The sequence below is a fragment of the Polyodon spathula genome, chromosome 21 (genome assembly GCF_017654505.1).
Source record: "Polyodon spathula isolate WHYD16114869_AA chromosome 21, ASM1765450v1, whole genome shotgun sequence".
NCBI classification, from domain to species: domain Eukaryota; kingdom Metazoa; phylum Chordata; class Actinopteri; order Acipenseriformes; family Polyodontidae; genus Polyodon; species Polyodon spathula.
Window position 1 is genome coordinate 20,026,758 of NC_054554.1, and position 27,027 is coordinate 20,053,784.

Here is a 27,027-nt window from a genome sequence, read left to right on the forward strand (position 1 = left end):
CTTTGCTGTTACCATGGTAAACTTTTATAAGGGTGACCACTATAATGTGTTATTTATATTCCACTTGCGATGGCATGAACAGTACTTAAATAATGGGTGGTGTTTGCTTTTTCAATGCCTGTATTTGCTAATGTTATTGGTCCTGATTGTCTTAACAGTGTGTGTTATTTGTCAGTTTGGCAGTTCTCATCCTGTTTCACTGGAAGCCTGGAATTCAATCTTGTTTGTTACTGTGCATTTACTTATTTTTAACCATACCTACTCATATCATTTCATTTTGAATTAAAAAAATACCTCCCCTCCCCCGTATCTCCTCAGGCTGGGATAGCACTGCAGAGACTGAAAGGCAAGCCACTCTCCTTTCGGCTAATTCGCTGTTGCGATGGGACTGTCTACTGACCAATGGTAAAGCTCCTTAAACTAATTGCTCTACCTCCTGTAAAATCCTCCAAGCCGTTTTACAAAGCATTAGGCTTAGCAACAAACAAACAAAGAAGGTTTCCACAGTACGGCAGCTCACTGAAATAGTAAAATCAGCTTTTCTAAGTAAGAATCAACATTTTAAATTGATACGCAAAACAGAATCAGCAACCAGCATTGCAATAATCCACTCCTCAGGCTCAGCAGTGCTTCTTAGGAGGCAAAAAGAAATCTCAGCTATCAAGTGCAGATTAAAAAAAGACAGAATGACAAATCTAAAAGTAACTCCCAGAGTTTCCAGTAGGCAAATTGAAATAATCTGTATGAATACTGATTTATGTGTGACTTATGATTTAGCCTTGTTTGTGAAAATGTCTTACTATGTGGAGGAACATCAGCAAATTTCACTAATTTCTTAAGTTAAGATTGATGGGAACTGGCTATTAATCAATGGTTATTTCAGTGAATGTCAAGTGGTTAGTTTTGACAAAGTATACTTACATATTATTATTATTATTATTAGACTTCCTAGCTGGCTTGAGAAGCTTATTGTTATTGTAACAATAAGTTAATATTGTTATTTTTTTTTGTATTATTGTGGTTTTTCCTCTCAAAACTTTAAACTTCTCCTGTTTGCACGCGGTGTAACCAAACAACATGAAACTTGATAGGTATTATCCCGTGTAGAGTACAATTCAGATGCAAGTAAAAGTGGGCTCCTGCGTCAACCAAGATGGCGGACGGCCTTTTTTTTTTTTTTTTTTTTAAATCTTTCAAAATCTTTTTGGGAACTTCGCAAACCCGCTTCAAGTTTGTGAAGCAGAAGTTGCTGTGATAAATTTTAATATAAAATTGGCTGCCATCAAATTCACTGAAATGTGCCCCAACCATCAATCTGCTTCTGTTTGAAAACAGTTAAACAAACTAACTCTGAACTTGATAGGCATCATCCTGGGGACATATAGGGAAAAGCTGTGTTCTTTTATAAAACAAATGGCAGCCAGTCCTACATTTTCTTCTTAAATTTAAAACCACTTCAGTTGAAAAATTGTTTATTTAACTCCAAAGTTGACAAGCATTATCTCTGTGTCAGTAGAATTGACTTTTTCAAAAATGGTGTTTGTTTGTAAACCAATATGGCCACCTGACGTATTTCTTTAAAAACCTTTCAAAATCTTCGGTCAAATGTAAAACTAGCTTATAACTCCTCACAAAGTGTGTGTGTGTGTGTGTGTGTATACATATATATATATATATATATATATATATATATATATATATATATATATATATATATATATATATATATATATATATATATTATAATGATTCTTATGTTTATCAACACAAATCACCTTGCCCGTGACCTTTGACCTCTCCTTAAGGTTTAAATGTAAAATTAACTTGTAACTCGTACAGTGTTGAGATAGGGTCATGGTTACTATAGTGTTAAAATTGTAAAGCATCATGAGATAATGAACTAATGCAGTATTTTGAATTGAAACTGCTCCATAAAACTAATCTGTTGATACTTGTGCTGCAATGCTACAACTTGCCAAAATTTCCAACTGGTATTGAACTTGGAAGCTGTAAAACTGCATGGCAGTTCTAGTTATTATTATAGGACTCTGTATACACATAGGGCTATATTTTCAAAGCATTTACTAACTCCTTTTTTAGAGGAGAAAACCAAACAACTTAAGTACTACTATTCCTGACCTTTCAAAATAAATATAGCTATATGATTGTAACCTTAGTACAGTTAAACCTCCAAATGATTATTCCAGTATTAACATCAAAGCGTTTTAAAAAAAACTTTGTTAAAGTTGTATCTATGACTTAACAAGCTTTTTCCGTTATCTCAAAATATTTTGCTATAACCCATTTTTATATTATATATTACCACTGAAACTCAAAATGAAGTGATCTTAGGCTTTGTAGAACAACTGAGTGGGCTATAGATATATAGGGAAAGCTCAGGTAGACCTGCAGGTCCAGTTCGAGATGTAAAGATTTGTTTTCTAAGTTTGGAAGTCCTGAAGAGTGGCACCCACACTCGAGCAGTCAGTCCATCAGGTCAGGATGAAGAGCGAACTTTGGCTTACTACGCCAAAATAAAGTTGGATGTCCAACCATTTATGTTCTTTTACCTTCTGGTTGTTTGTGAAAGCCCACCTGTGACAGGCTGGTGAGTGGTTAGAGGCCCAGAGACAGACTGCAGTTCAAAAAAATAATACTTTTATTACAAATAAACACAATAAAAGGGCACAAGGGCCAAAACAAAGGGATTTAAACACAAATAGAAAGACACAAAACAAGACTTACAAAAATAAAGGTTTCCAGGCTGGGCGATGCCTTCACTGGATGAGAAAATTGACACCAGACACCAGACACCAGACACCAGACACCAGACACCAGACACCAGACACCAGACACCAGACACCAGACACCAGACACCAGACACCAGACACCAACTTGCTTCCTCATCTCCCTCCTCTCACCTAATGGGAAGCTGAGGCCTCCTTTTATGTCAGGTGGCTGGGTGCTGATTGATCGTTAATTACTCTAATCAACCCCAGCCACCTGAACACAATAAACCCAGGCAGGTAGGGAATTTAACCACATAACTGCCAATTTTTAAAGGGCAGAGCTCTGCTCTGCCACACCACCTTATGTTCCTTTAAAAGTCAATTAGAAAGGCACTAGTAGTTTTCCACTGCATTGCCAGTGTTCCAAGGTTTGTTAATGCAGCATGACTTTGCACCATGAGACAGCACTGTGACTGTACCTATAATATTGTCCATAGTTTGAACCACAAACAGACTAACATGTTAGGATGCAAAAGCAAAAGAACTATATTAAATCACAGAACGCATTGGAGTAGGCCTGTTTATGCCCATAAGGTGAGTCATGGAATGAAGTACATTAATACAGTAGATTTATTTTTTCTTTTCTGTTGTTTACAAATTTATTAAAAACATTAATGTTAAAGGAATAGGCCTTACTCACAAAGTTGAATTCTGTTTTTATGAAAAAAAACATATGTTTGATATTCATAAGTTAGATAACTATTTTTGTCGTTTGTTTTAAATGAAAGAAACTTGAAATTCCTTTAATGGTCATACTCATGTTAAGCATACCTGTGATGGGAAATTGTAAACCTGCCACCGTTATTTCAAATGCTGCTATCTCATAAACCATTGCAGACACTGCCTTCATATTTACAGTACTGTAGGAAGTAGTGCATAGGCCCATTGTCTTAATATTTGGTACACAGCTGTGTTCTGTAATTCTCTTCAAGTTCCATTACAGATGATATCCAGTAACAAGTAACCATTTCACTGCAACGTGTAGCAATATCACTGACACATCATTTTCACATATCCATTTAACTCTATGTTTGCGTCAAAGAAGCCCTTCCTCTTACTATATACCCAGTTTCTAGTTTAGCTGTATTAGTGGGGTTGAGAATTCATTTTTGTCTTTTAAAATAAAACAGCAGTGTTTTTTTATTCTTGTTATTTGTAACAGAATGTTGTATATCCTGAAGTACCTGGGGAAAGTTGAATTTGGGGTGGTAACTATGCAGAACCTCATTTAAAACTGCATCCCTTGTGACCTCCACAACCATTTTTAAAAAAACGACCTTGATATATCAGACACTTGCCAACAGAAGTCTGAATCTGTTACATCTGTTATATCTGTAATTGTCCATTTTCTTGTACTTTATTATCCAATTTTGCTAAATAAATGTTTAAAACTACTTTTGGGCCATTATTTTTCTCGAATTGTACTGCCATTGTATTAAATTTTTCTTGATTTTGGAAAGCGTGGTCTGCCTGGAGGTGATAGGCCAGGGACATTTTAGGTTGATTAGACATTGTACCTCACAAGACAGCAAGCAAGCAAACCAGGGGCTGTTTATACATAAAATACATACATTAGTGGCCAAAAGATTTGCCTCTACCTGACTCATTCCTCTGCCTTCCCAGCTCTTTACTCTGCTAATTCAGCACAGTGCCATATCTAGCCAAGGTAGTTAAGGCAGTTTCTGTAATGTCATTCTAAAATCTTACAGAATTGCTTAACCATATATTAGCAATGATCCTCCTCCAAGAATAGGGCTGAGTGGACTGTCATAGTGTGCAATCTCTGGGTTTTATTGTACATAGCAAGTGGCACCATATACTTCAGCTATATGCCAAAAGGGTGCTGTAAAGTGTGAAGGTGCTCCCAAAATACATCTTTTCACAAGATAGCAACTGATCTGCTGTACACATACCGCAGCTCATACTAGCCATATTTTACACATTTTTGACAATGCCAGCGTGCTTGGTCTTTTTGATTACGGAGGAAAAGAAGTGCTAGAGCAAGGGATCCCAAAGGTTTTGGAGCAGAGACCTTTTTATGTGTTGTATTAGTTTTGTTATTTTGTTATTATTGTTTGACGTGCAGATAAAATTGTGAGAATGCGTGGTCATCAGCAAGTGATTATTGACAAACTGGCTGTTGAGCAAGCAGATGAGAAACCCTGTGCAAATGTGGCAGAGGGATAAACTAAGTAATTAAGAGTCTCTGCCACAATATAAAAACAAGCAGCTTTGGCTGAATGGAGTTGGAGTGTTCAGGTGTGGAGAACAGGAGTAGAGAATGGGAGTAGAGAGAGGAGGTAAAAGAAGAAATCTAAAGAAAAAACAATTGCTACGTGTGCTAGTTTTAGACTAGCACGATACATGTTTTAGTAAGTGTGCCTTTTCGTATATATATAAGTGTTTTGTTTAAACAATGTATTTATATATTAAACTGTGCAAGCAGTGCTTTCATTCATACTCAAGAGCTGTCTGTGTGTCCGCTATTTTTTCCGCTTCTGACCACAAGCTAGCTTGCTGCACAGTCTTATTAAACACAGTGGTGGCGCGACACCTGTGTGTAATAAGATTGCCCCTGTGTAATAAGATTGATGGTAAAACTGCTAACCACAATTTTTAAAAGCAAACTCTACCACCAGTACATTAACACAACAAAACACTGTCAGTACCAAAACAAACAACAGTGGCCTGCAGATTTAAAGCAAGGGAGACATTTGAGGAACTGCAGAATAACGAGTACTCTTAGTAGAGCAAGAACATATATTTAGTAAAAAATGACCTCGGCCACATGCCGTGCGTGGGATGTTAGGCAGTGTGAAAGAAATGATCTCGGCCACATGTCCTGCGTGGGGTGTTAGGCAGTGTAGAGTGATGAACCTCAAACAGCATAGGCTCTCCAGATGAGGAATCCAACTCTTCCCTGTCTAAAAAACGCAAGAACATTTTCTACTGCAGATCCTAGTAAAAATGCATGTAGTTTTCCTGCGCCCGTAGCAAAAATTGTTAATAGAATAAAATGAAAAATACTGGTTTAAAATATATTGGTAAAAAAATACACTTTTTTTTACATTTTTAATACATTTTTATTAAGAGTTTTACAATGTTAGTCTCAACCCTTTTTTGGTTGTTTAAAATACACACTGCTAGCTCTGCATTTTCTGTCTGTTATGTCACCATGTATTATAACAGTTAATATACACAAAAGCTGTATACAACAACCCTCTGTTTTTATGCAGCTGTACCGAGACTCGATTGCTAACCCATCATTCAAGTGGAATCGCGGTACAACTGCACTTGAATTAATAAAGTGCAATTCCCCGTGCTCACATATTATTACTTTTTACTTGCGCGTGAAGTACTGTGCAATCCTTGTGCCTAAATACAAATATACATTTTAAACACTCGTGTTACACAGACCCGTTTATATCCCGTGTATCAATGACTATATATCAACATTAACATACAACATATAACACAAAATACACACGGGCAGGCACTTTGCCACTGGCATATATAAAGCTGTGATTCTGTCTCTATTTTTGGTTTCATTGTTACATTACTCAAGCTGCGCTCAGCAGACTAATTATGCAGTTGGGAGTACATTGTTTATTATTATTATTATTATTATTATTATTATTATTATTGTATTAACAGTAATTGCGATTTTGACTGATCAGCATAGTAGACAGACAGGAGCAATGGTGGGCATGGTTACTTCAGGATGAAAAGCAGGTGATAATTGTCTCCTTAACTCACATATTTCTTTTTTTTTTCTAGGAAGTGTTATTGGATGCGAAAGAAACCCAATTAATATGTAGTGAACACTCATCCAAAAAGGTAAACAAAAAGGCACTGTCTATAAAAAATATTGATTCAAGGGAATACACAATATTACATTTAGATGTGTAAAATATACTTACCGTAAAATGAAACCGTCGATATGGTCACATGCACTGCAGTGTCTTTTACTTTTTTTTTTTTATTGGAGGGAAACAAAAAATCTTATTAATTTTGCGTAAAAAAGGTACATGTTTTGGTAAATGAGCTTTTGATTTAATATTTTGATATATACGAAAATATAATTCCCTGGAATACATTGCGTGCCTCAGTGAATCCTGTAAAACTCAATAAAGTGTCAGTCAGTGTCAGTCAAGTATAGTTACAAAAAATGACCTGCATTTAATTGCTGTTTGAAATCTAGAAAGAACTGTTCTCATTTTTAAAATATTTTGCCAGGTCGTGTCATTGCGGTTGACTCACTGCTGAAAAAGTTCCTTTGTGAATGAAATCCATCCATTTGTAATTTGTGTAATACATTTTCAAACAGATATATTTGTTGTACTGAGACTAAGCAGTTTCTTTATTTCTTACTCCCCCGAATAAAACCCATTCACTCCCTGCTTGTCTCTGTACTCTCCAGCTGGTATTCATTTACCACTACCCAGAGATCTGCTGTGTGAGCTGTCTGCTTCGAAATAACCAGGCTGTCTTTGCCTTCTGTGTAGCGTGAGTATACACAGGAGGATAACCCTTTGGTTTATTTTATAAACTGTTACCAGGCCATCAGTGGCTGTAGTCACTCCTGTAGTTATGATCCTGATATAAATGTAAAATGAATGAAACGCAGTTTGTGCCTTTTTCAAATCAGGTAATTGGAGGTGACTGACTGCATGCTCTTTGCGTGGTTGATCAAAAATGAGTTTTAATTTCTTAAAAATCATTCCAATTATTTAAAATATTACCTAAAAAAAATATGCTGCTATTTATGATACAAGTTTCAAGAGTTTTTCAGTCAGTCAGAGCAGACTACATTGCGATGCAGCTGTGATACAGCCATGTATGAAACAGTTGAATTGGATGCAAATTACAGCACGTGCCATGGTTTAGTTCAAACATTGCACGTCGTGTGTACAATGTTTTGCTTAGTAAGGAACTCGGTTAAATAAAAACATATTTTTTCAACGACAATTTCTATCTTGAAGATGGGTTTCATTATATCAAACGCATTTTGTTTAAAAAAATGAGTAGTGTCTAATAGCAGTAAAACAGTGATCTGATGAAATTTGGCATGTTGTAACTCAGTCACAGAAAAATTCAAGAACATTGAACAAGTAAATGGGTCTGGAATTGTAGAGAGTCAAGTTAGGAGTTAATAAAATATAATGTTTGCCAATTTAATACACACAAGGGCTTTGAGACAGCTTTTTTTCCAGCCATGAAACATTAGCCCCAGTGCTTTCAGCTCTGTCTTCAGCACCTTCAGCATCTTTGAGCCATTCTGCTCCCTTCATTAACCCACGAAGATACTTTCAATGTATTAGGAAACCATAAAGGCACTTTTATCCCATTTCAAACAGTTCACATTAACACATTTCTTTGTCCTCTTTTCTCATCTTTGTGACAGTAGGATGTTTATTAGCCACCTAAGAGAATGCTTTGGTTGAACTGTGTAGTTGAAGGATGCTTCTGTGTGGTTGAAGGGTGCTTCTGTGTGGTTTCTGTCTTGCAATGCTAGTCAGAATGCATTATTTGTATAGTTTATGTCACTGTATTTCAGCGACTGTCCTGAGACCCCTGAGAGGTCCTGCACCTGCATTGTTCTGCAGGTCATCTCTACCTGCGAGAGTGACCACTTCATTTATTCCCTCACTCACGGCAGAATGTTATTACAGAACAAAAAACGTACAAGGAGCACATTACAAATTCAACTAAAAACAAATGGACCATAACATTACAGTTTAATAAACAAATAACTCTAAAAAATGGCATAATCTCTGTCTGTCCAAAATGGTGGAATTTCATATATGACACTAGACCACAATACAGTTATTTTATCATTTTATAATCTGTTTTTTGTGGTTAATCAGTATACAGTACTTTATTTTATTACACACACAGTGTGTTATTACATTTTCCAGATGCCTTGGAGAATAACACACCGAAAATATCCAACCAAGACTGGTCTACTGAGCACAGGAAATCTTTTTATTACACAAAAGGGATGCAGTCTACAAAAGTTCTGCTTGGGTGCAAAACCTATTGTTTTCTAAAGGAAAAATGAAATATACAAATAGTTTTTGATTAAGTAATCTATGATTCTCTCCTAGAGTTCCAATAAAGTTTTGACCATATGATACAGATCACATGCCTTTCTCTTCATTTAACAAACAGTGCAATCTGCAATTCCCTTCACATTATTCCACTTTGCTTTTCTTACTAAATACTCATTTCTGGTCGTCCGTAGAAATGCCACAATACATGATACAATTTTTAAAAGAACATTTTATTTCAATAACAAATGCATTAAAGTCCACAATGACTACAAAAGCTATTGTATAGATGTGTATAAAGGGTGAAATTTGAACAGGCCAGATTAAATCAATGTCTTTTATCTTTAATCTGTATTTTGTACCTTGGCTTTGTTATGACTTTTGCTGGGTTTTATTAGCCAAAGGTAAGGTTTGACTTAGATGACTTTACAATATTTTAAGTAGTTTATACCTGCTCCCATTTCCCCCCTTTGTTTATGTCTTAGTTATCCTATCTTTCTGACTCTCTTTCAAGTTAACAAAACAAAGCTGAGCCCTAAAACCAGAAAAATTCAAAAGTAGAGATCCCTCTAGTGGCAACATCATGTACTACAAGCAAATGTTACCTTTCAGAGGAATTTTTCCAACATGGCCTAAAATATGTAGGCACTGTGTAGAAGCATTTGTAGCATCCCCGGGTGTAAGCAGCGGCACAGAAAACTTAAATGAGTTATAAATTCAGCAACCTCCTCCAGTTATTTTTGTTGATGCATTTTCTACATTACATTTGGAAAAACAAATAGCAGGTGTTACACCAGTCCTTGTTTTCCATTAACAAATAAAGAGTTGTAAAATGTGTTCTAAATGAGCTTGTCCCTTTTAAGATAATGTGACCAGCCACGTCACTGATATTGTCTGTGATTTGAAGCGACACACACAATTCCTGGATATTAACCCAATCAAGCACCTACTGGATGAACTTGAATGCTGCCCTTGTGGCCACAGTGCTCTGCCTGCCTCATTGTTGGGTCTTTTTTCCAGGCCGTCATTGCAGAAACAGGTGAGCCAACCTGGTAATAAAGTTGTATTGGGATACTTCATTCATTGTAATTTACTACTTTATCACTGTAGACCTCGAAGACATATAATAACTATTGCAGAGCTGGTGCACGGACAATAACTCCACTCAACGTGGCAGACCAGATACCGAGACCCAGGCTTGGCTGTGCCCTGACATGTTATTTTCAAGCCCCTGCCTGAAACTACTTCAGTAGTTATAGTAGGGTCTTTTGTATACTGAATGTGTTAAGGATTGTACTACAGTACTTTAGAATTGTGTAACCTTGACACATTGCAACTCACTTAGAGTGTGAGCCTACCTCATAAAAAGACCATATGAAGATAATGGGGTGGACCACTTAATGTTTCAAAAGTGTTTAAGAGCTATAGTAAAGACTGACTGCAGAGATAGGGGGTAGCTGACCACGCCTGCTGAGACCTGTACACCGGCTTTGAGAGCTCTGGAGGAACCATCCACACTGCCGGTTCAGCTGTGAAGACGATCATTATCGCAAGCCGTACTGCTGGTTGAGAACTACAATATCACTAGTTGCTCCATAAGAGTATATCTGTCATATTCTGTTAGAAGTTTAAATATTCCTTTTTTGACATTCAGACAAGTAAACCCCCAATTTTCCAAAAGCTCTTAACAGATCTAACTAAGTATATGGCTGCTGTCCAGTTCTGAGTTTCAACAGATTCTATAACCACAGAATAATTTATTTTGAATGCCACTGGCTGCAGGATACATGTTCAGTTATTTGACAGATACAGATATTTCAGTTAGTTATGTTACAAACCAGGATTCCTGTGTTTTGAAGTAGCTGCTGGAGTTGTTAAATATCCTAGTTGGGGCACAAATGGCTTTATTTCATGACAGCCTTTATATTTACAATACTGAATGTATATTTTGAGGAATTCTTATTTAAATAAAATAGAAGAAATAAAATGAAGTTTCTGAACTGGTGTACATGGAATTCCCATACTATTTCTGATTGGATTATTATTTCTATCCTGCAGATCTCAGGTATGGTTGGATTGGTTTTGGTGTTAAAAAGCCTCATCAACATCACAGCTTTATCTGTTCTTGTTTGAAAGTTCTTGGGAATGCAGCAGCAAATTCTAGTGTTGGAATGGTTTGAGAGTCACTACATACATCATTTTGGGAGAGTGTGCCAATGACCCATGAATGGGACATTAGGCTTGCAGATGGCACGTAGGCAACAGTGGGAAAAAGGTAAAGAAACAATAAATAAATGTGAGAATTTGAAAAAGTTCATACAAGAGAAAAACAGAACAATACCAGATGGGGGAAAACACAGATAGTATTGTCTTAAGCAGCAAATAGATATTTACCCCCCCCTGGGGGGACTTTTTTTATTCCAAATCTGCTCAAGGTTGTGTTTAATAGCTAATCTATGTTAATAACGTGCAACAAATCCCAATGCATGTTGATCTCACATTAGTCTATTAGCATGGATAGGGTATTATGGTGTATTGATGGGAAATATGTTAGTCAGATAGAATTGGTTAAACATTAAGGTTAACCAGAATGTACTTTACTGTTATTTCACCAATATGAAGAGAGTTTTAGTGTCATAAGACAAGCTTATTTTTACACAACAAGCTTACAGCAGCCCAAAAGCTGTGACCACTCAGGGTGTGGCTATCAACTTGGATAAAACAGGAAATTAATAAATTCAGTTATGGTCAATATTTTTGGTGGTCATTAAAATTGGGAACTGCAACCTATTAATGTTCTGACAATGAACCCCTTCTCAGACTGCATTTTTGGAACACTTCCACAGACAACCTTGCTTTTGGTATGTTACATTTTTACACCTCCTATTCTGAAATGGTTGTGATAAATACAAAGTAAGATAGAAGACTTTGGAACATTTGCCATCTATGACCAAGAAAATAAAGCCACAGAATTGGCACATTGCTTTGTAGCCAGCTTGTCTCAATTGAAAATCTTACACAAATACACACCACAGGCATCTTTCTTAAAGTCATTTAATACAAAGAAACACTAAAACAAGATAATGCATCATAAATAGTGTATATTGTAGCTGCCATCAAACTGTACAAAAAGTATATAAAAACCAGACTTTACTATCCTGGTGCCTGCTACCAGAGGAGTGAACATAACTTTTTTCTTGGACACCTAACTAATTATACTCATGACTGGAGAGTAATCAGACCAGGTTTTGTATTATGAAAATAACCACCAAGTTAAGATTATTGCAAGTTTGGACCTCATATTTGGAGTGTTACAATTATAAAGCCTGCAGTGCTGGCAACAGTAGCGATTCAGTGGCTCAGTTATTCATCTAGAGCACCACAGAGCACACTGCACTACCAACTCTAGGTCCTACCTAAATGCTGCATTCACTTTTATGCCAAGTTACTTGTGGAATGAATTTACCATCAACAATCATAAATTACACATCTCTTCACAAAACAAGACACAAGTACCCACTAAGAAATAAAACGAACTTAGTTCTAGTACATTTTACTAGAATATCTAGAACACTAAGCCCTTTCCCCTCGTATCCTGCGTGCCAGCTGGATGTCTTTGGGCATGATAGTGACTCGCTTGGCGTGAATGGCACACAAGTTGGTATCTTCAAACAGTCCAACCAGGTATGCCTCACTAGCCTCCTACAAGAAAAGCAAAATCAGGATGGTTTTTAAAAGACTATAAAAAGAAAATCTTAAAAGTAGAATTGTGATTATTGCCCCCACCCTGCCCCAAGCACCCTTAGAGGAGCAGAGAGCTGTGTACCTGAAGGGCTCCAATAGCAGCACCCTGGAACCTCAGGTCAGTCTTGAAGTCCTGCGCAATCTCCCTCACCAGTCTCTGGAACGGAAGCTTGCGGATCAGCAACTCTGTCGACTTCTGGTACCGCCTGATCTCTCTCAGAGCCACAGTACCAGGCCTGAGGACATTACAAAACACAGTATGTAAATTTTCAACTTCAAAAGCTCAAATAATAGTAGCAATATTAGCCACTTTTGGAATAACACTATAGCCACTTTTGGAATATTAGATCTATATATATATATATAATATATATATATATAATATATATATCTATATATATATATATATTATATCTCTTCTCCTCTCTCTCTTTTTAGAGGAGAGAGATTCTGAGCGGAGAGAGAGAGAGAGGGAGAGAGAGAGAGAGAGAGAGAGAGAGAGAGAGAGAGAGAGAGAGAGGACACGCTAGAGTTCTGAAATACTACACTAAGCGATTTATTTTAAAGATTCAATCCAATGAAACTCGTCCTGAAAGCAGGAATTGCTACAGTATTTAACCTAAACGGAAGGCAACTGTTAAATTCACAATTTTCACGAGAAATCATCTTACCTGTAACGATGGGGCTTCTTCACTCCACCGGTAGATGGCGCACTCTTCCTGGCTGCCTTGGTTGCCAGCTGTTTCCTCGGGGCCTTGCCACCAGTGGATTTACGCGCCGTCTGTTTTGTACGGGCCATTTTCACTTACCTATAGTGATGAAATGGAGATTATAACATCTACCCTGTAATTTAACGGCAGGCGAGATCGGGAAAGCCAGACGCATTTTACTTAAAACAAATGAACGTTATGTTTACAAAAGATTGGTTTCTTTGGAAAGATGCAACTCTTATTAAAGCACTTGGATAAAAAGGGGGGTGAAATTTGCCATGACACCGCCAGACAACTTCTTAGCAGCCCCTCCCCTCCAAACCATGTAGTGATATATTACGTAAACGTCTCTACAAGAACGAGTTTGTCTGCATGACGGAAAATAAAATAAAAATAAACTGAACATATAACAATACAAGTAGTTGAAATTGAGGAAGCGGCAGACCGTGACCTGCCCACATTCATTGCTTTCTGAGAGAGAGAACAAAAAACAAACAAAACAAAAAAACCTCAGACACAAGCAAGATGGGATACGCAGTGTGGGGGTGGGGATATGGGAATCCATCACCACAGTACGGATGAGAGAAATAATAACACAAACACTCCTAGCAAAGCTACATGCTCCACTAGAGCTACCAACCGCAAATTGGGTTAAGCTACAGTTGTAGTTCGTGGGAAAACTCGATATGCTAATTACAAGATTTTTACATTTGTAAAACGTTTCCCAAGCGGACAAAGAAAAAACAAAACAAACACACACACACACTACTGATTGAAATACAGGCAGTGAACAAAAAAGTCCACGACTCGCAGTAAAGCTGTTGCCCGACCTGAACACCCACGTCGGGAATTGCAGATCTCCATTTCCCGTTCCAAATCCCTCCACCGATCACCGACTGCCTCTAATTCAACAAAGCTCTCCTTCGACCGCCCTTGGTAATCTAACGAGTCTGGGCCTGCCTATCCTATTCACACAAAAACATCAGATTGCAACGCACTACTCAGAAGTACCATAACAGTACATATTTAAGAAAAGTCCATTTCTTCTTACCCTTTTTAAGCCGATTTTCCTGCAAACTGACTTGCTGAGCAAAATTCCTGTAATTCTGACACAACCCAACCTCACAATATCAGATACATTTACAAACCCCTTTCACTGCCGGACATTTGATATTTATAGTTTCTGAAGGCTGACGTAATTGCGTAACAATGTCGTATTTAACAAATTCGGCAAACCCTTTGGCGATTGGGTAAACACATTGTCAATCTACATATGTCACGCATATTATAACAAATAGAGACGCAAAAAACAAAACAAAACAAAAAAACCTGAATGGCTTTTGAGTAATACTCGACTGCTTAAGATTGGCAAAAATAACATTACTGGATCCTTAGTGTGCTTAAACTAAAGACAATTATGTTACAAATTACAATTACAATTACAAATTATATTTTTTATTCAATTCATAAGCACCATAGCAAGTCTGAAGCAGTTATATAGAAGTTAAATATCGGGTGTATTTATTGCAGATCATAACAATTTTTTTTTTCTTTCTTACCAAAACATGTTAAACGTGCAAAAAACAGGTTTGAAAAATTAGATCAGCCTTTACCTTTTTCAAACCGTGAGATTCTTCTCATTCAAAGTAGGTGTTAATGTACTCTCAGCGTTCCCTATGTTTACACTTCAGAAGCAGCGAGCGACAATGGCTTTAAAGGGATCAATACCCAATTGCTTATGCAAACGTTCCTTTACTCGTATAGGCAGTAGGCACAGACGTTTTATCTACCTAACACTATTTTCAAACCACAATTTCTTACTCAGTCTTATAGACTGACTGCATATTACTTTTGGGCAGTCTACTCAACAAGCACAATAAATATGAAAAAAGATGTAACCGTTTGCTTTGCAATATACCTATTACAATACAGATTTATTTATTTCCCTTTATTCAACAAATATGTCGTTGTATTTTTTGTTATAAAGCTGCATCGTTTTACAAAAACAAACACCAAAAGCAAACGTTATTTCTCTATTTCAAATTATTGTAAACATTGCAAACCACGCAAACTAAAGCTAAATACAAAATAACAATCACCTGACTAGAAGACCAAAGGGGGTGTTGGCTGCTGTTCTTGCTACAATGCATCAAAGTTCTTCTATTATTTAACGAGGATATAAATTGTCTTAAAGAAAAACTACGCGCAACGGGGACTACAGGTCCCAGGGGCCTGTGCGCTACTGCTTTGATTTCCCGTTCCCAGAGCCAGGCGCATGCGGACCGCGGAGTGTAGGGAACAATAATAAAGGAAGATCGGAGGAGAGACAGAAACATGTCGAAAGGCCCCGCAGCTGCGAGCTCTTCGTCCGGAGCTGCCGCTGCCACACCTGCTCCCCTCGCCACAGGCTCTGTGTCTCCTGCCAGCGCGCTGCACGCACAGCCAGAGAAACCGCAGCACTACACGTACGTAACTCACACTCTACGTGCAGAGACAACGCGCAGGCCTCATACACCTGACGCAGCGAGAGAGAAAGGGGGTTGGGCGTGATCCGGCCCGAACAGGTCCAGACCGAACCAAACCGCGTAGGAGGGGATCTGACCTGATCTGATCTGGTTGCTTTAAGTTCTGGGCGGCCTGGCTTGGAAGGGGGCGGAAAAGTGCTTAAAAATACGCACATGTTTTTTTTAACATTATTTTTTTGTGTCTTGTTTTATTTACAAAACCGCTTTTATTAAGTGATGTGGTAACATTTCCATTACCAGAACCAGGCTGTGCAGTACATTTATATTATAATTAGAATATTTGGTTTGTTTAATTTTAAGATGAATCATGGTCTGTAAAACCCTAATTTCATACGCTCAAGTTATTGTAACCCTTTTTAACGGTACGGGTGGCCAAAGTTTAACATAATTAGACATCCATTAAAGGAAACTCGTTTTAGTAGGGATAGATGAGCTTAGTGCTAAGAGTGCTTTCACTTTTAATATACACATGGAGGTGTCGCAAAATCAACGTAGTACATAAACTGACACGTTCACAATTTATGACCGATTTATTTTAGACTGCATTGTGGGAGGAGTTGTGTAAAGCTTTGGTGTGAAAAAAGGAAAATGATAGCAGGTATTCTCCACTCCACTTGTCCACTTGGTATTAAGGTATTGTGAGCATCAGATTCAAGGCACATATGGAGACATCATTCCTTCTGTATGTTACATTTTTATACCTGGAGGACAGGTGGGATTACACATTTCACAGCCATTTATAGTTCTGTACATACTGTTTGTAATTCTGTGTATACTGTTCATATAATGGTCATACAGTTTTTCATCATACTGTTCACTAATCACAATGCTATAATTTTAAATGGTGGCGGGGTTCTAGTGTAATGACACTTGACTGACTACTGACGCTGCTGTATTGCATTTATAGATGAACTGAAAAAACATGAACATATATTTATTATAAGATGGATGAATATTGATAATAAAACTTCTTGTCCAAGGGACAAAATGGTAGTAAAATCTACTTGTCCTTCTTAAAAATCTACTTAACCCCTCCCCGTTACACAAAGCAAACAAAAAAGCAGAATATAACTTGTAGGATTTAGCTTTCATTTTAATGTAGACAAGTGTTTACTAACGTTTTGGTTTAGTTGTGGTAAAAATAAGCAAATTAAAACAAGGTGATAAAAGCCTCAGTGATTTATACATTTAAAATAAGTTGAGCCTTTTAAATAAATGTGTGTGCAATTTTTATTTTCTGTTTTTTAAACAGAACACCATGTTATTTCGGACAACTTGTCTTTCTCCCGACGTGTCTGGTTTAGCAAGGGGCTACTGTACAACTGAACAGCAATGCTCAAATAATGGCAAATCTGAAAATACAGTTATCCTGCTTGTTAAAGTAAAACAGATATGAAAAATAGAGGTAGCACACCCTGAGAGTTTTTCAAGATACAGAACAGCATCTCATAGTTCATGCCTGGTCTTTTGCTTATTCCTCATACTGGAAGTACCTCTCCACACTCCTCTTTCTCTGTCTGCAGGTACCTGAAGGAATTCCGCACTGAGCAGTGTCCCCTCTTTGTGCAGCACAAGTGTTCCCAGCATCGGCCCTTCACCTGCTTCTACTGGCACTTTGTAAACCAGCGGCGTCGCAGACCCATCCGCCGTCGGGACGGCACCTTCAACTACAGCCCGGACATCTACTGCACTCAGTACGAGGAGGGCTCAGGCACCTGCCCTGACGGGGACGAGTGAGTGAGCACAGCTCTTCCTTTGGGGCGGGGCAGCCTATCCGGATCATAGTGCAGTGCTGGGGTGAGGGGGAAGGGACTACATGAAAAAGGAGGGTCTATTTGTAGCATAGACAATCAAAGATGAGAAGTATATTTTTTTTGTAATATGTGGAGCACTGCTAACGTGTGTCTTAACCACTGTGCAAAAGAGTTGGGCTCATCTGGATCCAAGGTTACAGAGCTTTAACCTCATCTCATCTCACCGATGGGACAGAATCTGTAACGGCCAGTCACCCAGTACTGCCTTTTACACCAGCTGTAATAAATGAGCCACAAACATATTTTCAGAACTTCACTCTGGAAGTATTTCTCTGAGCTTGATCCCCTGAGGATTACAGCCACTCTTAGATGATTTTTTAAAGCTCCTGACAGAAAGTTTACCAACCAGTTCGGTCTGAGGTTCTTCCAATGGGAGATACAGGTGGAGGCAGATGCTGCCTCCCCAGCTGCAGCGCTGATCTCTTATTTTAACACACAGCACTTTGTAACAGCACCTCGAACAGCTAACAACAAACTGTACCTACAGCCTACCGCCTTGGTGTCTCCCAATGAAATTGTCAAATGTGGGTCAATTAAACAATCACCGCCAACTGATGTATGCACAATGGTTTCTTTCCAATTTGTGTGATTTCTTTTCATTGCGTATCCGAGCTGCTCTGAATACTGTGCACTTCCAAGCAGAGAAATACTTAAGCAATTAAAACACCAGTTACATTAATAATACAAATATTTACTCCTACAATTTACATTTGGGAAGCCACCTTTTACAGTGAGGGTTAGACAGTTCACCATAGGCACCCACACACAACCAGTGCCGCCCACATAATTGACTTGCCATTGCCCCACAAGCCCATGCGTATAAGGCAGGGGCTCTCTCACACTGTCACACAGCCACAGAAGAAAATAGGAACTACACTTTTGACCTTTTATTTGACTTGAAGTGTGAGGGTCCATTCCAATGTGTGCTTAAGTGAAGATGTATTGCTGTTTCAGCTGCCCATTCCTGCACCGCACCGCAGGCGACACCGAGAGGCGCTATCACCTTCGCTACTACAAGACGGGCACCTGCATCCACGAGACAGACGGTAAGGGCAACTGCAGCAAGAACGGGCCGCACTGCACCTTTGCACACGGACTACAGGATCTGCGTGCACCCGTCTATGACATCAGGTAGGGGGAAACTTGCCCTGATCTACTATCCAGCTCTTACTTTTCACAGGTACAAAAACACCTAAGTTAGCATGAAGGGACCAACCATGCAGAGATCTGATATCTATCAAATGGGCCACATTCTGTGTAAAAAAGGGTCAGCATTGTAAAGATGTAATGTAAAAGTTAAACAAGACACAACTGGGGCAAACTTGCCCCCTACTTTCATTCATGTTGTTACCAATTCCTGCCGCAGTGAAAATGAAGCCCCTTTGTAGATATCACATCTTTATATGTCTGGGCCCTTTATTCTAACTTGGTCTTTTTTTTTGTTTGTTTTTACTGTGCATGTCAAATGTTAGAGTATAAAATGATATCAAATACCTAACTTTGCCCAGGTAGTCTAGAAATAAAAAGTGTTATCACGTTGCTGTTCCAGGGAGCTCCAGGCAATGGAGGCAATGCAGAATGGGCAGTCCGCTGCTGAGGGCAGTACTGAGGGGCAGCCAGCCATTGCAGCCAGCTATGCCCTGATTGAGAAGATCCTGTGTGAAGAGCCCCGATGGCAAGGTAGTGTAGGACAGTCCTTCAGAGAGATAAACACTAAATAATTCTGATAATATCAAATAGATACAATGTAAATCACAATAAAATTACTTAGAATAAGAGGATCCACCACAATGTGTTATTTATACTGAAAACTGAATATTTGGTTTCTATGAGTAATTCCAGCTGGATTTTATTTTAAAAGATGTAATTTAAAAAGGAGTTGATCTTTATGAATCCTTTATGAATATTTTAGAATACTATTCAATATGTAAGTTACAAAATTTAGCAAGGTAACCCCAACCTTAGCTGCAGACAATAACCCAATTCACAGCCAGTTATGATTACAGTGTTATACTATGATACATTATGATTACAAAGATTATTACTATGATCTATTCAGAACATCAAGCACGGTAAGCTAGCACATTGCTCTTAGAAATATGCCCTGGCTTGGGTGATTGGTAAGTGACTCCTGTTCCCTTGTTCTAACAGAGACCAGCTATGTGCTGTCCAGTTACAAGACGGAGCAGTGTAAGAAGCCCCCGCGACTGTGTCGCCAGGGTTACGCCTGTCCCTACTACCACAACAGCAAGGATCGTCGTAGAGGCCCCCGCAAGCACAAATACAGGTACCAGTTTGTGCTTGTCTGGAAATGCAAAGTCCCTTCGATTTGTTGAAATCTGTCTGTCAGTTTCTGTCTACTACCCTAAATACTGATCTACATGTTAATCTGTCATACGTGTCTGTCTGTTTATCTCTCCTGGTTGTCAAAGCCACGGGTAGAATGGCTGATTGACTGTTTGTCTGTGCTGTCCCAAGGTCGTTGCCCTGCCCAGGGGTGAAGCATGCTGATGAGTGGGGTGACCCCAGCAAGTGTGAGAGTGGAGACAGCTGCCAGTATTGCCACACGCGCACAGAGCAGCAGTTCCACCCAGAGGTACCTCCAGCACTTGGGAATAGGGTCTAGATAGGGAAAAGCAATTTAGCTTTAAAAGATGGCAAGCATTGCTTCAGTAAATTATTTTTAGCAGAGAGCATCAAATGTATTGAAGCCAGATGCACTCATTAACGAGAGAGAGATTAAACAAAGGGATTTTATGTTGTGTCTCCCTGCAGATTTACAAATCCACAAAATGCAACGACATGCAGCAGGCTGGCAGCTGCCCACGCGGACCCTTCTGTGCCTTTGCTCACATGGACCGTATGTGACTTTCTATAAATTTCCATACATGAAATAGTTAATGAACAGACAGGTCAGAATGAAGAACAGACCAGTTACTATATACAAAATACATTCACTAAGATTCGAATAAAACAGCATTTTGTAAATTAAGTGCTTCAGTTATTTTCAGTATAACAAGAAAAACAGTGACAAGTATATTGAAAAGTAACATTGTTTTAGAAAAGTAATTATTGTCCTGCATTTGTATCAGTTTAAATACAACAGTAGTACTCTCTCCTGCATCTATACACTCTTCCCACACTCAAAATAAAAAAAGAATAAAACAGCAGGCCCCTGTTTTTTCTTCCTGATACTGTCACAGGTGAGTCCTTACCTATCATTCTTTTCATGAATTCTCCTGGATCAATACTGTACTTCATAAATCCCCTAGTGGTTAGTATTACCTGTATAGTTCTAGATTAATAGTAGATTTCTGTGAAGGTACCGTAAGCAGTGCAGGATTAAAAGTGAGTGTGGTGTTTGATTTCCACAGAGCCTTTATGCAGTGATGAAGCCCAGTCCTCCTGCTCAGCCTCCAGCCCAACGCTTGCAGGTCTGCCCCTCTTCACCCCTGCAGACTCGCTTCCTGTCAGCCCCACCAGCCCGCACACCTTTGAGCTCCACAGCGTAAGTAAACTTCTCTTCATACCTTTTTGAATGCCTTGCAAAACATGTATTAGGGGGTTCCAGTTCAGAGGCCTGATTTGGAATACATTTACTGGGGTGTAGGTGATTTGCCCATAGGGAAAAATTATAGGCCCAGGTTTTTGTCCTACATTAATGTCTTATTATATGTGTGTGTGTGTGTGTCTATATCTATCTATCTATCTATATATAAAATAATCTCTCTCTCTCTCTCTCTCTCTCTCTCTATATATATATATATATATATATATATATATATATATATATATATATATATATATATCATACCTATTAAATCTGGAGTGGATCTGAATTAAAAGCTGTTTGTGTTTCAGATCCTGTCCAGCAGCTGCAGCTCTCCCAACCCCTCCAGTATGTGTGTCTCACCACAGGGGATGCTTGGAAGGATGCTGTGCCAGGAGTCCTCCAGCCTGGAGGCCCCGTTCTTTACAACTGCGGGAAGCGGCTATGGAAAAGCACCAGGGTTTGAGCGTGAAGACCAGGTGGGCACACTCCTCAGATATTACATGGTATTATGACCCTGGTACTTAATGGGTAACTTGCCAGATTATGCCATATCCATAAAAGATAATGATAATTTTAAGGTATATTTGCGCTTTAAACGCAAATACCAGTTAACCACTTGACTGCCACTGAATACTCCATTTAAAGTGTAATTAGTTATTTCCCTTTGAACTTGTAAGGGACTGGTAATGGCGCAAAGGATTCACCTGTGTGCTGCACTCAATTCAGTTGCGGTCATTCTCTCCCACCACTTCAACACTAGCATTGCACTGCTTACCTCAGATACTGACTGTGACTAATTTTACAAAACGGTGTACACAGGTGTAAAGGGGGTAGCTATAGCTACATTTTATATTCAATATTAATGAATTTAACAATTAGTATTCATTACAGTATATAAATCCCTTGTGATGTCATCCTGTGTAAATGTCATCAGAGTTATAAGCTAAATATTTAAAAAAGCTTGGCTAAAGGCGCTGTAAAAATTAAAATAAATAAATAAAATAAAAAATAGCAGACTATTAACTCCCCCTTGATTCAAGTTTATAAACAAGCTTGCAATTTAAACTATTCAGTTAGTTCAGCAGCTCTATCTACATGTTGGCTCCCTCTTGTGGCAGCAATGCTGCAGGTCAGTGTGGTGGATTCAATGTCAATAATCGAGCAGGCAGACATGCTTTCAGATGTTTCGAATCACATTTGTGTTTGCTGGGTCCAGAAGGTAGTTTCTGAATGATAACTACTGTATTTTTGAATTGCTGAACGGTTCTTGCACTAGAAGATGTGTTGAATGAAACAAAACTCATGTTATAACTGGGGGCGTCACTTCACAAAAGACTTTTGGGGGGTCAAAAAGAGAATAAAAACTACCGGTGGCGTGAGTTTAGCTTTTCGTTCCCCTCTTCGAGTCAGTAACTTCTTAATTAGTTAAAATGGCAATGGCTATTATGGTCACCAGGTTTTTGTGGGTTCCGTCCCCCACCTTCACTCCTAAATCAAAAATATTATCAGTAGTCCCTCGCTAAGACATGAGTTGTTATAATAAATCTGCACAGTAGGCCTATACACAAATCAAATGAATACCTGTAGCACTGTTTCTTTTTACTTTAGCCTACCAGTAAAACACAATAAATCATGCTGCTGCATTTAACATTTTACAGTACAATGCGAAAATAGTAAGATTATATTTGATTAAAACAATATTTTAGCACATTTTCTTTATTACTGTAGCTTACTTAGTACACAATTAACAGAAAACAGAACATACACATACAGTATATTGTGGTCCTGGAGTTGCTCCTCATTTTTAGTCTTAACTGCGCATGCCTGAGCTGCAATATACACAGGCAATTTCACTTAGAATTACTGTTTGTTTTATTGCGTACTGCACTTCACAAACAAAAATATACAAAACAATTAAAAACGAAACATTAATTTCGTACTGTTCTCATATACACATGCATTGCACAATAACACAAAGCAAATTAAATGTCTACTTGCTGAAGCGGTTTTTATTTTAGCCAACAAGGTGTTCACTTGTGGCAGCAATGCATAGCAAAAGTAGGGTAGTGAAGTCGGCTCCCTAGCAACAAGCCTCCTATGTTGGCAATGGATTCTTTCAATGCAGTGGGTTTGTGCATTTGAGAAAGGAGAGGCTCATGAAATAAACTGGAGACTTAAGTTGATGAGTAGCAATTACCTTCCGCAGTACGAATCAAAGTGGTTTGCTGCTTTTTATACGAAAAATTAGAAAGTGGATTGCGTAAAGGATTTATATTGGACCCTGACGCCCTGATAAAACGAGGGAGTGGTTTTACAATATTTATTTGTTAACCTTTTTACAAAACACCAACGTCACCAAATTTCGCTATATCGCGGCCCTTGATATGTAGCGGATTTATATTGGACCCTGACACCCACGATATATCGAGTGGGTGGTGTAAAACAAAATGGCAATAGAGTACAAATCCAAGTTATGCGTACAATACATGATGGTGTACCATCTTCATACAGTGAGCATGTACTGGCATAGGCAGGCCTGTTCTACTGGTTTGAGGATGCTTCCTGCACTGTCTGGTTGCTGACAGTCAGTACGTTTACATGACAAAGCGTTTTCAGAAAACTGAATCAACAAAATGTCGCTTTTCTGTGTTTACATGATTAACGATAGAAAATCTAATTAGAGTTCAACTGTATACATGGGTTGAAGTTTTTGGAAAAAACAGGATATTTTTGCATGCAAAGTACTGTTGTAGCCTAAGTACGATCAGACACTTCGGCGACGTCGGAGACCAATCCAATAACTCCAAGTGCTTTATCGAAGTGTCCGGTCTTAAATTCAAAGATCACTATCCTATACCTCTATTCAGATTCCCCACAATGTGCAATCGGCCTTTCCAACTGATCATCCTGTTCAATATTACCAGTTTCTTTTGTAGACATTATTTTAAATGATCACATCTTTTTAAAGCTGGAAAACGTTTGCTGCTTCAGTATGGGCTATTCACAAGTACATACAGACTTTAACAAAGGTATTACTTTATCCCTAACTAGACAAATGGATGCATGCAGACTGACTATAGATTATTATTTTCTCTGTTTTCTAAAACCACGTGCAGGAATGAAGGGCAAAGTTTGCACATGTGCAGTACGCTATCGGAATCAGTTTTCCGAAAGGTGTGTTTACACAATATACATTTTGTTAGTTTTCCGAATTTAATCAGAAATTTCGAAATATTCTGATACATTTTCCGAAAACTGTGTTTCTATGACTTTTGAGATTGGAATTAGTGTTCCGAAAAATATCCGAATTCTATTGCTCATGTAAACGCACTGATTGAGGAGTATTACAGCACCAAGGTCTTTCTCTTGGTGAGTTTGGTGTTTGGATCTTACATTTTTTTGACCTGCGTGTCACATTTGCTGACACTGAATTTAATTTGCAATGCTTCTACCCGGTTCTGTGGCCGTGTACATTTCTGTGGTACATTCTCAGACATTTGAAATCCATACAGTTGGACCAACTTTTTAAAATGTTGTTGTCTTCTTGTCCCCCCCCCCCCCCCCCCCCCCCCCCCCCCCCCCCCCCCCCCCCCCCCCCCCCCCCTGCAGGCAAAACAGAAAACACACACCCTGGAGCATAGGAGTGGAGACCCAGGTCACTTCCAGTGTAGTACTGGATCCACACAGGTTCGACACCATGCACTGGTACTGTCACAGCACAGTACAACTCTTTCTACCCATCAAGAAAACATGATACTCTTTATAATTACTGAATTGCAGCTTTGCTGTATGCTATTGTGCTGTACTTTCCTAATCTAGTGTGTAAAGAGAATTTCTTCTTCGCAAAAAGGATGGCTGCAATGAAATGCACTCGCCTGACCGCTGTCTTTTTGTTTAGGATGGACTGGGTCTGCTCTCTGTGGGGAGCCCCCCAGTGTCCAGCATCTCCTCCAGCATGACGTCTAGCCTGGCCACAACACCCCCCAGCCCTGCAGCCAGCAGCACCACCCGTGGCATGAACGCCAACGCGCTGCCCTTCTACCCCACCAGCGACACTGTTGAGTCCGTCGTGGGTGAGGACTGCCAGGCTTTTTATGTGTCATTTATTGATTGGTTTCTTACTCGCTAGGATTTCCACAGCGAGATGTTACATCCTGTTTAAGATGGTACAGAGAAAAGCTGAACCTGGATTAATGACACGAGTAATAAGGAAATGGTAAAATAATAATAGGATCTGAAACACTGGGAGAATTAAAAAAAAAAAAAAAAAAAGAAAAAAGCTCAATTTTAGATCCCACTTGTTATAGGAGCAAATGGTTTGCTTAGAAGGGATGAGCCATGGTGAGCCAGACTTTTCTTACGTCCTTATATTTCCATTCCACATGCGGGTATTAGAAAGTATTCATGTGACAGGAAGTTCCTGGGGCCTGGTGAGGTGCATTGTGGAGACTGGAGTTCCTTGACAGGAGCCGGTATGTATAAATATACCAGTGCTGGCACAGCAAGTACAATATAAAAAAAAAAGCAAAAGCCAAGTTTTGCGCCAGGTTGTTTAATAGGTGGTCAGGATATGATTGCAGTGCAAGACAAAAACAAACCAGAAATTGAGGCAGTTATATGTTTAACCCTTTCAGGACCAAGCATTTTGCAGTGGGATGGTCCTCTAGGACCAGGTGTTTTATGGCTGTAGTGGTCTATTTTTTTACAGTATATTTAAAGTACTTCAGAAACCATACAAACCTTTTGCTTTTTTTTCAACACAAAGAGGGACCTTACAATACTTCCTGAAAGTTTTTTTTTTTATTTCTTTTTTTAAAATGTAGTCGTTTCCAATTATTTTTTATTTTCTGCCAATTTGAAATGGCCAGTTATTATTTAGGCTCAGCTCACCGCAGCCACCCCTGCGCTGACTCAGGAGCAGCACAGACGAACACACGCTGTCCTCCTTACTGCGGATTCACCATGCAGCCACCCAGGAGCTACAGCGTGGGAGGACAACGCAGCTCCAGGGCAGCTAACAGGCAAGCCCGCAGACGCCCGGCCAGATTACAGGGGTCGCTGGTGCGTGGTGAGCCAAGGACACCTCTGCCCCTCGGCGACGCTCAGCCAATTGAGCGCCGCCTCCTGTGAACTCCCGTCCACGGTCGGCTGTGGAATAGCCCCGACTCAAACCGGCGACGTCCAGGCCAGAGGGCGCATCCTGCACTCACGCAGAGTACTTTTACTGGATGCGCTACTCGGGAGCCTCCTACTTCCTGAAAGTTTTGTCGAAAAAATATTGATGTTTTGGGCAAATTACTAAAGATTGTTTCACCTGAGTGATTGCAATGACATAATACACGTTTATTCTCCGGGTCTTTCTAAGCAATAATGGGCACTACTCTCGATTATTTTCTCAAAATAAATACTTAGAAATAAAATATTAGTTATTCATTCAATTATTATCAGTAATAAGGACAAAAAAGTACCTGATACATTTGATTCATAAAATAGTATCTGCTTATAACCACTCGCTTCTTGATATTTATAAATGTTGTAATATTAAAACAGATGTGAGAGAATAAATATTCTAATAGATTTATAAGTGAAATAGTGAGATTTACAGTGTTTCCCCTTTTTTATTGGCTCTAAACAAGTTCCTGTGATGTTTTGTTTCTGCTTCTGTCTGGCTGTTGGAAACTGTCTCCGCCCTTTAGAGACCTGCTCAGGCCTAAATTTAAAACCCGATCCGAACCCAAACCGACCCGAGCCCAAGACCTTTGAAATATTTGCATAACTGACCTGACCCGACCGTCTCTAGAAATATATTCCACACATTAACAATTGAAAGCTAAGTACCTTC

At 38.9% G+C, this 27,027-nt stretch overlaps 2 protein-coding genes and 1 pseudogene across 8 annotated transcripts in view; 1 reads left to right on the forward strand and 2 right to left on the reverse strand.

Moving 5' to 3' along the window:
- LOC121296238 overlaps positions 1-10,384 on the reverse strand; it is a 29,744-nt pseudogene extending 19,360 nt beyond the window's left edge.
- A 1,495-nt stretch (positions 10,385-11,879) lies between these two features.
- On the reverse strand, positions 11,880-15,478 carry LOC121296425 (histone H3.3A-like). 4 transcript variants are annotated; one of them, XM_041221992.1, is made up of 4 exons: positions 15,393-15,478; positions 13,255-13,392; positions 12,666-12,819; positions 11,880-12,541 (listed from the first exon to the last, which is right to left on the reverse strand). In XM_041221992.1, the coding sequence occupies exons 2-4, from the start codon at positions 13,380-13,382 to the stop codon at positions 12,413-12,415; spliced, it is 411 nt and encodes a 136-aa protein (XP_041077926.1). In that variant the 5' UTR covers positions 13,383-13,392; positions 15,393-15,478; the 3' UTR covers positions 11,880-12,412. The 4 variants fall into 4 exon arrangements, with proteins under 4 accessions (XP_041077926.1, XP_041077925.1, XP_041077923.1 ...); XM_041221991.1 differs by lacking the exon at positions 15,393-15,478 and adding an exon at positions 14,907-14,985; XM_041221989.1 differs by lacking the exon at positions 15,393-15,478 and adding an exon at positions 14,345-14,475.
- Positions 15,479-15,543: 65 nt separating this feature from the next.
- Positions 15,544-27,027, forward strand: part of LOC121296420 (RING finger protein unkempt homolog) — a 21,665-nt gene continuing 10,181 nt past the window's right edge. For all 4 annotated transcript variants that reach the window (XM_041221975.1, XM_041221976.1, XM_041221977.1 and 1 more), the window contains exons 1-11: positions 15,544-15,758; positions 17,342-17,551; positions 18,587-18,763; positions 19,182-19,312; positions 19,784-19,919; positions 20,111-20,228; positions 20,408-20,492; positions 21,007-21,140; positions 21,494-21,661; positions 24,795-24,872; positions 25,084-25,258. In XM_041221975.1, the coding sequence (XP_041077909.1) occupies positions 15,628-15,758; positions 17,342-17,551; positions 18,587-18,763; positions 19,182-19,312; positions 19,784-19,919; positions 20,111-20,228; positions 20,408-20,492; positions 21,007-21,140; positions 21,494-21,661; positions 24,795-24,872; positions 25,084-25,258 (1,543 nt within the window). In that variant the 5' untranslated portion in view covers positions 15,544-15,627. The remainder of the gene's footprint in view (positions 15,759-17,341; positions 17,552-18,586; positions 18,764-19,181; positions 19,313-19,783; positions 19,920-20,110; positions 20,229-20,407; positions 20,493-21,006; positions 21,141-21,493; positions 21,662-24,794; positions 24,873-25,083; positions 25,259-27,027) is intronic.